The sequence below is a fragment of the Pan paniscus genome, chromosome 6 (assembly GCF_029289425.2).
Source record: "Pan paniscus chromosome 6, NHGRI_mPanPan1-v2.0_pri, whole genome shotgun sequence".
Lineage (NCBI taxonomy): Eukaryota > Metazoa > Chordata > Mammalia > Primates > Hominidae > Pan > Pan paniscus.
The window spans coordinates 118078006-118088435 of NC_073255.2; the positions used below are offsets into that span (position 1 = coordinate 118078006).

The following is a 10430-nucleotide window of genomic DNA, read 5'->3' on the forward strand; positions in this document are numbered from 1 at the left end:
ATCCTTTGAGCCCAGGAGTTTGAGGCTGAAGTGAGCTATGATTGGGACACTGGACTGCAGCCTAGGTGACAGAGTGAGATCTTGTCTCGAAAAAAAAAAAAAACCCTTCCAACCCCACTTCTCCCAGGAAGATTCTCCATCCCTCCCCTTTCCACCCTCCATAAATCAAGTAGAAGTTTCAAATTATTTATTCATTCAACAAACATTTCAGAGAGAAATGAACAGTCTAGTAGCAAATATTTCATAGAGAAATGGACGTATCATTCCAACTCACCACGCCCCAAACTTTCTGTGGCTCACTCCATCTTTTGCCCCTCTAGGGAGCTTTGGTGATGTGGATCTGCCTTGGGGCAGGAAAGGGGAAGGGGAGGTCAGGCCTAGTGGCTCACGCCTGTAATGGCAGCACTTTGGGAGGCAGAGTCATGTGGATCACCTGAGGTGAGGAGTTCAAGACCAGCCTAACCAACATGTTGAATCCCTGTCTCTAAAAATATAAAAATTAGCCGGGTATGGTGGCACGCATCTGTAATCCTAGCTACTCTGGAGGCTGAGGCAGGAGAATCGCTTGAACCTGGGAGGCAGAGGTTGCAGTGAGCCGAGATCATGCCACTGCACCCCAGCCTGGGGGACAGAGCAAGACTCCGTTTCAAAAAAAAAAAAAAGTTGGGGGGAAAGAACAAAATGAGTGTAGGGTGGAGGAGGGAAGCACTGCTGGGAGCCCAGCGAAGAGGGGGCTTGCATCGGGACAAAGACTCATCCCTTCTGGGAGATGCAGAAATGGCATCTTGCTGCCCCCCACTCATCACATGTGCCCTTCAAACATGGCTGCTCTTCCACCTAAATCTGTAGTCTGATGTTTATGGGGAGAGTGGCCTTGAAGTCTTGAGGGGCAGTGAGACGGTAGGGGGGAACTGCTTGGCATCCAGCTTGTCCTTGTACTGGAGCTCAGGGGTAGCTAGGCGCTCACATTCCTCTTGGTCTTGGGGGCTCAATCCACTCCGAAGTATATAGCCCAAAACCTTAGCTGACCCAAACTGGAAGGGGCGGAACCGGCGATCAGTGATGTATTTGGGGTCAGAAGCCTCACCCCCTACCAGACAATGTTTCGCTAGGGCCTCTCGGCGAGCCCGGAGCTCGGCCACAGCTTTCTGCAGCCGGCCCTGGCCGTATTTCTCTATCCGTGCCCAGAGACTGCGGTTGAAGTGGACATAGAGAGCCCAGTCCAGGTTGTTCCAGGCTCGGGCCCGTGCAGTCAGCTGCCGGTCCTCCGCAGTCAGTCCACTGTTGCTGACAGTGCTGAGGCCCTGCTTACGTCCAGCCTGGGCATTGTGCATGAAGCCCACCACGTCATCTAGACCCCAGCACAGGGCATCTGCCAGCAGAACCAATGACTCATCGAAGTACTCAGCCACCATGACCAGGTCAAAGACAGAGTCCAGCCAGGCCAGACCCCACTGGATGAAGGATGAAGACCCCAAATCGAAAGAGGCAGGGCTTGATATCTGGCTGCGATGATCAGTAACAGTGGAAACAGGATGGATGAGGGCATTGGGATTGAGGGTTTGGGCTCGAGGGCCAGCACCAGAAGGCAAGACCTGCAGCTGTGGGGGGTTGGGGTCTCTGGGGGGATGAATATTCCCTCTCTTGGCCCTCTTCTCTGGGGGAAAGGGCAGGCCAAAGTCAAACCATAGTAAGTTGCGAGCGTAGTGGTCCCCACGGGCCCCAGGCCTGTAGAAGCCTCGAGGATTGGCCAGGAAGGCAGCCAAAGATGGTGACTTGTGGAAGGCTGATGAGGTGGATTTATAGTAGGAGAAGGCAGAGCGAGCCAGAGCCGCTGGGTCTCGGACAATGGAAAAAAAGAAGCTGTCAGAAGGCATGACCTGAAGTACCTGCAGAGGAGGGAAGACAGAAGAGAGAGAACTGGGCTGGGGAGAAGGTATGCATAAGTATGCACAAGCCATGTGTCCGCTGACCAGCCTCCTGAAACCTCCTCCTCCCAGCTCTGCTAGGAATCCCCAGCTTCCATCACTTGCTGAGTGGCAAGTTACTTAACATCTCTGAGACTCAATTTGCTTATCTGCAAATGGGGATAATCATACTTTCTCAAGTGACTATGAAAGATACATGAGATAAAACATACAAGAAATCTGGAGCATGGAGCCAGTCATGTTTTGTGTGCCTGTAGTCCCAGCTACTCGGGAGGCTGAGGCAGTAGGATGGCTTGAGCATTGCTATGTTGCCGAGGCCAGCCTGGGCAACATAGCGAGACCCTGTCTCTACAAAAATAAAACTAAAAAGCCAGGCGTGGTGGCTCAAGCCTGTAATCCCAGCACTTTGGGAGGCCGAGGCGGGCGGATTACCTGAGGTCAGGAGTTCGAGACCAGCCTGGCCAACATGGTGAAACCCCGTCTCTACTAAAAATACAAAAAAATTAGCCAGGTGTGATGGCACACGCCTGTAATCCCAGCTACTCGGGAGGCTGAGGCAGGAGAATTGCTTGAGCCCAGGAGGCGGAGGTTGCAGTGAGCTGAGATCGTGCCACTGCACTTCAGCCTGGCCAACAGAGCAAGACTCTGTCTCAAAAAAAAAAAAAAAAAAAAACTAAAAAAATTAGCAGGTCAATCAATGATAGACTGGATAAATAAAATGTGGCACATATACACCATGGAATACTATGCAGCCATAGAAAAGAATGAGATAATGTCCTTTGCAGGTGCATGGATGAAGCTGGAAGCCATCATCATGCTCAGCAAACTAACCTACTCCAGTAAACTAACAAAACTAACACAGGAACAGAAAACCAAACACCATGTGTTCTCACTCATAAGTAAGTGGGAGTTGAACAGTGAGAACACATGGACACAGGGAGGGGAGCATCACACACTGGGGCCTGTCGGGGTGGGGAGCAAGGGGAGGGAGAGCATTAGGACGAATACCTAATGCATGCAGGACTTAAAACCTAGATGATGTGTTGATCAGTGCATCAAACCACCAGGGCACATGTGTACCTATGTAACAAACCTGCATGTTCTGCACATGTATCCCAGAACTTAAAATAAAAATAAATTAGCGCGGTATCCTGGTACACACCTGTAGTCCCAGCTACTCAAGAGGCTGAGGTGGTAGGATTGCTTGAGCCCAGGAGTTCAAGACAAGCCTGAGCAACACAGCAAGACCCTGCCTTGAAAGAAAGGGGCTGGGTGCAGTGACTCACACCTGTAATCCCAGCACTTTGGGAGGCTGAGGCGGGTGGATCACAAGGTCAGGAGTTCAAGACCAGCCTGGCCAAGATGGTGAAACCCCATCTCTACTAAAACTATAAAAATTAGCCAGGCGTGGTGGCAGGCGCCTGTAATCCCAGCTACTCAGGAGGCTGAGGCAGGAGAATCGCTTGAAGCTGGGTGGCAGAGGTTGCAGTGAGCCGAGATCGCACCACTGCACTCCAGCCTGGGCAACAAAATGAGACTCTGTCTCAAAAAAAAAAAAAAAAGAAAGAAGCAGCCAGAGCCAGAGAGGGAAGGAGGGAAGGGAAGAGGAGGGGAGGGGAGGGGAGGGGGGGAGGGGAGGGAGAGGGGGAAGAGGAGAGGCTTGTCGGGGTCAGGGGCAAAGGAAGAGAGAGAGAGCATGAGGATGAATGCCTAATGCATGCAAGGCTTAAAACCTAGATGACAGGTTGACAGGTGCAGCAAACCACCGTGGCACATGTATACCTGTGTAACAAACCTGCATATTCTGCACATGTATCCCAGAACTTAAAAATTAGCCGGGCACTAATTTTAAAGGGGAGGGGAGGGGAGGAAAAGGAAGGGAAAAAAAAGAAAAAGAAAAAAAAAAGAAAGAAGGGAGGGACGGAAACCTGGAGGATAGGAAACTCCTGGAGAACATTAATTTCCTTGGGCATTTCTGTCTGCCTCGGTCAGTAAAACCTCTAGGAACCAACCTTTGTACTCATTTCTCCAGCAAAAACCTGTTGAGTGCCTGGGAGGGGGCATCACTGGCAACAAAGGAGCAACTATAATGCCATCTCGGGCATAGGCAGCAGGTGGGCAGGCCAGGCCCAGAATGGCTGAGGGGTAAAGCACTTCAGGGTCTCCTGGGCATCCTAGAGGGCAAAAAACACCCTGGGCTGGGACACTGGGAAGCCACGGCTGCCTGGTAGGATGCTGCCCTGAGGGCTGGGACACGTGATTACACCGCTCTGCAAGAATGAAGGTGGAGATCAGGCTGCACCACACCCTAACGTGGCCCTGCAGGCTGATGCAGGTCAGAACCTAGCTCCTGGTCTCCTTGAAGGGTTTCTGCCTCCAAAAATGACTTCCATCATTGAATCTGACTTCTGTCTGTCATGGTGTTCCTCAATCGGCTCTGCAAGTATGGCACACCTGAATAGCAGCCTGTGAACTCTCTTTTTTTTTTTTTGAGGGGGAGGACAGGAAATGAGTATTTTAGCTTTTCAGTGTTTATTTTCTTCTTACTATTTTTTAAGAGACAGTGTCTCCTTGCTCTGTCACTTAGGCAGCATATCATAGCTCACTGCAGCCTTGAAAACTCCTGGGCTCAAGGGATTCCCCAATCTCAGCCTCCTGAATAGCTAGGACTACAGGCACACACCAACATTCCCTGTTAATCTTTAATTTTTTTGTAGTGATGGGGTCTTGCTATGTTGCCCAGATTGGTGTTGAACTCCTGGGCTCAAGTAATCCTCTCACCTCAGCATCCAAAACACTCGGATCACAGGCATGAGCCACCATGCCTGGCCCTGCAGGTCTCTTTGAAGGCAGAGGGGAAAGCGAAGAAAACAGTCTTTGGCATCTGGACCTGGAATAAAATCCCACTCTGCCATTTACTAATTCTGTGACTTTGGGCGGGTTATTGAAGGTCTCAGAGCCATCATTCCTCCATCTAGAAATCTGAGTAACTGGGTAACACTTACCTGGAAGAATGTGCAAGTGTCTGGAACATGGTAGGTATTCAGTGAATGGTGGCGTCAGTGAAGGCCATCATCCTAGCCTCTGGAGAAACCTACCTCAAAGGTCACTGTCATTGCCTCACTCCTGGCAGTGGCCTTTCGCTGCCCATCAGAGCACGCCCATGTCCTCAGCTGGTGTCTCCAGCTCCAGCTTCAACAAGGGTGACTTTGCAGCCCCTGTGGAACTTCCACCCCCAGTACAGACATTCTCCCTCTTACATGCACACACACACATGCACCCCACCATGTCCTTGCTGGTGTTTTGCTCCCTCTAAGAATGCCTCATGCTGTCCTTACCACAAGCCACATCCACCTTTTCCTTTAAAACCCCCCGCTCTCGGCTGGGCACGGTGGCTGACACCTGGAATCCCAGCATTTTGGGAGGCTGAGGTGGGCGGATCACTTGAGGTCAGGAGTTTGAGACCAGCCTGGTCAACATGGCGAAACCCTGTCTCTACTAAAAGTACAAAAATTAGCTAGGCGTGGCGGCGGGTGCCTGTAGTCCCAGCTACTTGGGAGGCATGAGAATTGCTTGAACCCGGGAGGCAGAGGTTGCAGTGAGCTGAGATCGTGCCACTGCACTCCAGCCCAGGGGAAAGAGCAAGACTCTGTCTCAAAATAAATAAAATGAAAATCAAAATTAAATAATAAAGTAAAATAAACCCCCCTCTCCAGAAAGCATCACCTCTTTGGTGAATAGTCTTCTCACCATTCCAGATACAAACACACGCACAAGCCTCGGAAGAAGCCTCGACTTTGGAGTGCATGGACCTGGGCTCAACTTCCAGCTCTGCCACTTTAATTTTCAATTTTATTTATTTATCTTTCTTTCCTTTTTTTTTTTTTTTTTTTTTTGAGACAGAGTCTCACTGTGTCACCCCGGCTGGAGTGCAGTGGCACGATCTCAGCTCACTGCAAGCTCCGCCTCCCAGGTTCATGCCGTTTTCCTGCCTCAGCCTCCTGAGTATCTGGGACTACAGGCACCCACCACCATGCCCGGCTAATTTTTTGTATTTTTAGTAGAAACGGGGTTTCACTGTGTTAGCCAGGATGGTCTCGATCTCCTGACCTTGTGATCCACCCGCCTTGGCCTCCCAAAGTGCTGGGATTACAGGCGTGAGCCACTGCGCCTGGCCTTTTTTTTCTTTTGTGAAATGGAGTCTCGCTCTGTTGCCCAGGCTGGAGTGCAGTGGCACAATCTCGGCTCACTGCAACCTCTGCCTCCTGGGTTCAAGCAATTCTCCTGCTTCAGCCTCCCAAGTAGCTGGGATTACAGGCGTGTGCTACCACGCCTAGCTAATTTTTGTATTTTTAGTAGAGACAGGGTTTCACCATGTTGGCCAGGCTGGTCTCGAACTTCTGACCTCAGGTGATCTGCCCACCTTGGTCTCCCAAAGTCCTGGGCTTAGTCCCGGGCTAAAAATACAGCTGATCCTCAAAATGTGAGGGGGTTGAAGAAGACAAGTCAGAAGGCAGTGGGGGAGGTGGGGCCCTGGTGTGACAGTGAAAGGGAGGCTAAGAAAGGGAAGGGGCGTGTTGTCCTAGGTACTTGCCAGGCTGAGGTGGGAGGATCATTTGAAGCCAGCCTGGGCAACATAGTGAGACTCCATCTCTACAAAAAATAAAATAAAAAAATAGCCAGGTGTGGTGGCATGCACCTGTAGTCCCAGCCAGTTGGGAGGCTGAGGTGAGAGGATCGCTTGAGCCCAGGAGTTTGAGGTTACAGTGAGCTATAATTGTACCACTGCATTCCAGCCTGGATGACAGAATGAGACCCTGTCTCTCTCTCACACACACACACACACACACACAGGCTGGGCAAGCTCACTCCTGTAATCCCAACCCTTTGGGAGGTCAAGGTGAGCAGATCACTTGAGCCCAGGACTATTTATTTATCTATTTAAGCCCAGGGGTTTGAGATCAGCCTGGGCAACATAGCAAGACCCCATCTCTACAAAAAATTAAAAAGTAGCCACGTGTAGTGGCACATGCCTTAGCCATAGCTACTCAGGAGGCTGAGGTGGGAGGATCACTTGAACCTGGGAAGTCAAGGCTGCAGTGAGCTATGATTGTGCCACTGCACTCCAGCCTGGGCGACAGAGTAAGACCCTGTCTTCCAAAAAATAATTTAAAAACAGAAGGGTAAGGGGCACCTGGAGGGAGAGTTGGGGGCTCAGAGTTGGCAAGGCACTGATGCCAGGGAAATACATTGGTGAAAGAGAGAGACTGGAGTAAGCGCCAGAGAGAGAAGGGAGGAGGACTTGGGCTCCCAGAAACTACTGGGGAAGGGACACCTGTAGAGAGGATGGCAGGGAGCCCAACTTTGTGGCCCCTATGTCCAACTTTAGGGTGAGATGATGCCTGGGGAGCCCCCAGGTCTGGGCCCCCTCCTTTGGTGGTGTCAGCCTGAGCCCATCTGTTTCTGGTCCCTCCCACCACTGCGACACTCCTTACCTCTTTCAGGTTGAACCTCATGTGGTGACAGAGGATGTGGAAGGGGAGCTGGGTGCCTCCACCCTGTGGGCGGTAGCCTTTTACCCTAGAGGCCTGGAAGAGCTTTGGGTAGCCAAACTGGTAGCGGGCAGGGAGGGCGAAGCGCAGCCCGTGCCGGTCCCCATAGCGGTGAAGCAGGCTCAGCACAGAGCTGCTCCCGGATTTATGTGTCTTCAGGAACACCAGTCGCTGCCGGGGTGGGCAGGACGGAAGGGCTGGTCGTAGGGATGGGGCCGAGGGCTGTCGGAGCTGTAGCCCGGGTAGCCTGGGAAGAGATGGAGGGGGAGTGTCCTGTTCCTCAGCAGCAAATGGGTAGAAGGGACAGAGGGCATGGAGGCTTCTGAGTCCCCAGGAGTCACCAGCCCCAGGTGGGATGGGGAAGAGCAAGTACGGGGCATCTAGAAGGAGTTGGGGCAAAGTGGGAACTCACCTCCTCTGGAAGGGCCCTCCCAAGAGCTGGAGTGCGAAGCCAATGGTCATGAAGACTCCCAGAGCCACCCCCAGGCTCCGAGGTCCCCAGAGCCGCAGCGTCCTGGCAGGAGAGAGAGGGCCCATGTGGCACAGGGAAGGGTGAGGTGACAGAGGGATGGAGCCAGGGCCAGGAAGAGGGGCAGAGACAGCTGGAGACAGCCGTGCAGCTGCGGAAGTCACTGGTTGGAGATCGGGGGGTCATTCCCCAGGCCTGCTCACAGTCTTGGTTGAGTCTGCCCCCTGAGTTAGCAGATTTTTGCCTCTGTCAGCGTCTAGAAGGGAAATGAGGGGGGAAGAAGGGAAGTCTAAGGAGAGAGGCAGTGCCCCTTCTCTCCTGCTGCAGCTGAGACCTCCTTCAGGGAAGGGGAGTGGCTGAGGATGTTGTCTATACCCAGACTCTCCTAGGTGGCCCCACAACTACTCTCTCTGCTCTATCACTTTCTTATCTCCAGTTCCTCCCGCTCCCCACCTACAGTTGTCCCTGAGCCTTGGGGATTTATAAGGGAAGGAGAGAAAAAGCCCCAGCTCATGAATGAAACAGCCAGCAAGAGAGAGAGAGATCAGATCAATCAGCTCATTAACACAGTCAGGTCAGACCATGGTCGGGAACCTGGTTTCCTCCAGAGCCCCTCTGGCTGTCACAGATGGGGATAAAGAGCCCTATCCCAGGACCAGGAAGGGAAGCCATACAGTGGGAATGAGGATCAGACAGGACACAGGTGTATGAACCCAGGCAGGAGGAAGGGAGGTTGGACTTCCAGGAGTGGCATTGCAATGGGTAAGAGCCATTGGGTTATAAATTCCCGCGCCTCTTTTTTCTCTGTCTCAGCACGGGGCAGACCCCCATGTATGACAGGGGCTGGGGGAGACGTGTGGCTACTTATGAAGCCCAGATCCCTGGACTTACCCACCATTCCACTTTCCAACCTTATCAGTGCACCCGGAGGAGACTGAAAGGGTGGGGCTGGAGAGGGAGACAGAAAGAGAGAGAGACACACACACACACACACACACACGGAGAAACAGAGAGAGAGAGACAGAGGGACAGAGAGACTATGACACAAAGATAAGGAGAAAGGCGCAAACACTAACTGCAGAGTTCCTTCTGAAGCCCGAGCTTCCTAATCAACCGGGAGTCCAGCCCCGCCCCTTCAGATTACAACTCGCGATCAGGGACCACGGCCCCTCCAACAAGCCCCGACAGCTCCCTGCTCCGATGAGCCAGGGGTAACCCCAAGCAGAGAGAAGCCACACTTTTACTCCCGGAGACCTGCCCTCTCTGGCATCACTCCCCAATTCCCTCCCTGATCACAGCCCCTGGGGTCTAGCCGCGTCTCCCCTATCCAGAGTTCTTCATTTCCTTCCATCCATCTCTCCCTTCCCATGATTGGAGATCCCAGCCCTCTGTCCCCTCCAGCTTTGGTGACTGCCCAGTTGCCCCCGCTGGGGTTCCATGAACCCCTCATGTCTCCTCCCATAAATTAGAGGGTCCCTCCACTGGTCCTATCCTTGGTTTCACTTCCCACTCACCAGGCCACAAGGGGAGCAGCAAGGGAAATCGGGCCGGGCCCTCCCGCCCATCCCAGCCACCGCCCGACTCTTGGCTCAGCTCAACTTTCCCCAAGAACTTTCTCAGCGCCCAGGCTCCTCCCTCCTCCCTTTGTGCCGCCAGCCCCAGCAGCTGCTGCAGCTTTGATCGCGGTTCTAGGTCTCTCCCTCGCTGCATCTTCCCCTCTTCGGCAGGGCACCCAGACTCCTCTTGGAAGACACCACTTCCGCCCCGCCTTTCACACTTGGGAATCAATCCTACCATTTTCTCTTGGCTTGCCGCAGAACAAAAGATTCATTCAGGCGGTGGAAAGAAAGAAGGAAGGAAGGAGAAAGTGATATTTGAAAGCAGACATTGTCAAGGACGTGGCAAGGTAGCCAGAGACTGACACTCAGAGAACAAGGCCTCCCATCCTGAAGGCAGGGGGCAGTGGTGTGGTCACCTTAATAATGCTTTGTGGCCGGGCGCGGTGGCTCACGCCTGTAATCCCAGCACTTTGGGAGGCTAAGGCTGGTGGATCGCTTGAGGTCAGGAGTTTGCGATCAGCCTGGCCAACATGGTGAAACCCCGTCTCTACTAAAAATACAAAAATCAGCTGACTGTGGTGGCAGGCGCCTGTAATCCCAGCTACTCAGGAGGCTGAGGCAGGAGAATCATTTGAACTGGGGAGGCGGAGGTTGCAGTGAACTGAGATCGCGCCATTGCACTCCAGCCTCGCGACAACAGCGAGACTCTATCTCAAAAAAAAAAAAAAAAAAAAAGCCTCATGTTCAAAGAGCATTTTGCAGGTGACAAGGTGCTTTTTCACACAGATTCTATTTGGTCCCCACAATTCTCCCTGTTGTACAAACGAAGATGCTCAGAGGCCCAGAGGGTGGGCAATTTGGAGATCAGAGGTTATTGTCTAGGCCCGCCTCCTGGGGGACAGGTGCCAAGGGAAGTGAAAAG

General features: G+C 52.6%; 1 protein-coding gene across 1 annotated transcript; it reads right to left on the bottom strand.

Annotated features, from left to right (window-relative positions):
* Nucleotides 1–172: 172 nt before the first annotated feature.
* GAL3ST4 (galactose-3-O-sulfotransferase 4) lies at nucleotides 173–10378 on the bottom strand. Its single transcript, XM_003815749.3, has 4 exons — nucleotides 9464–10378; nucleotides 7893–8205; nucleotides 7424–7727; nucleotides 173–1889 (listed from the first exon to the last, which is right to left on the bottom strand). Exons 2-4 carry the CDS (start codon nucleotides 8015–8017, stop codon nucleotides 858–860), a joined length of 1461 nt encoding a protein of 486 aa, XP_003815797.1. The 5' UTR covers nucleotides 8018–8205; nucleotides 9464–10378; the 3' UTR covers nucleotides 173–857.
* Between the last annotated feature and the right edge of the window lie 52 nt (nucleotides 10379–10430).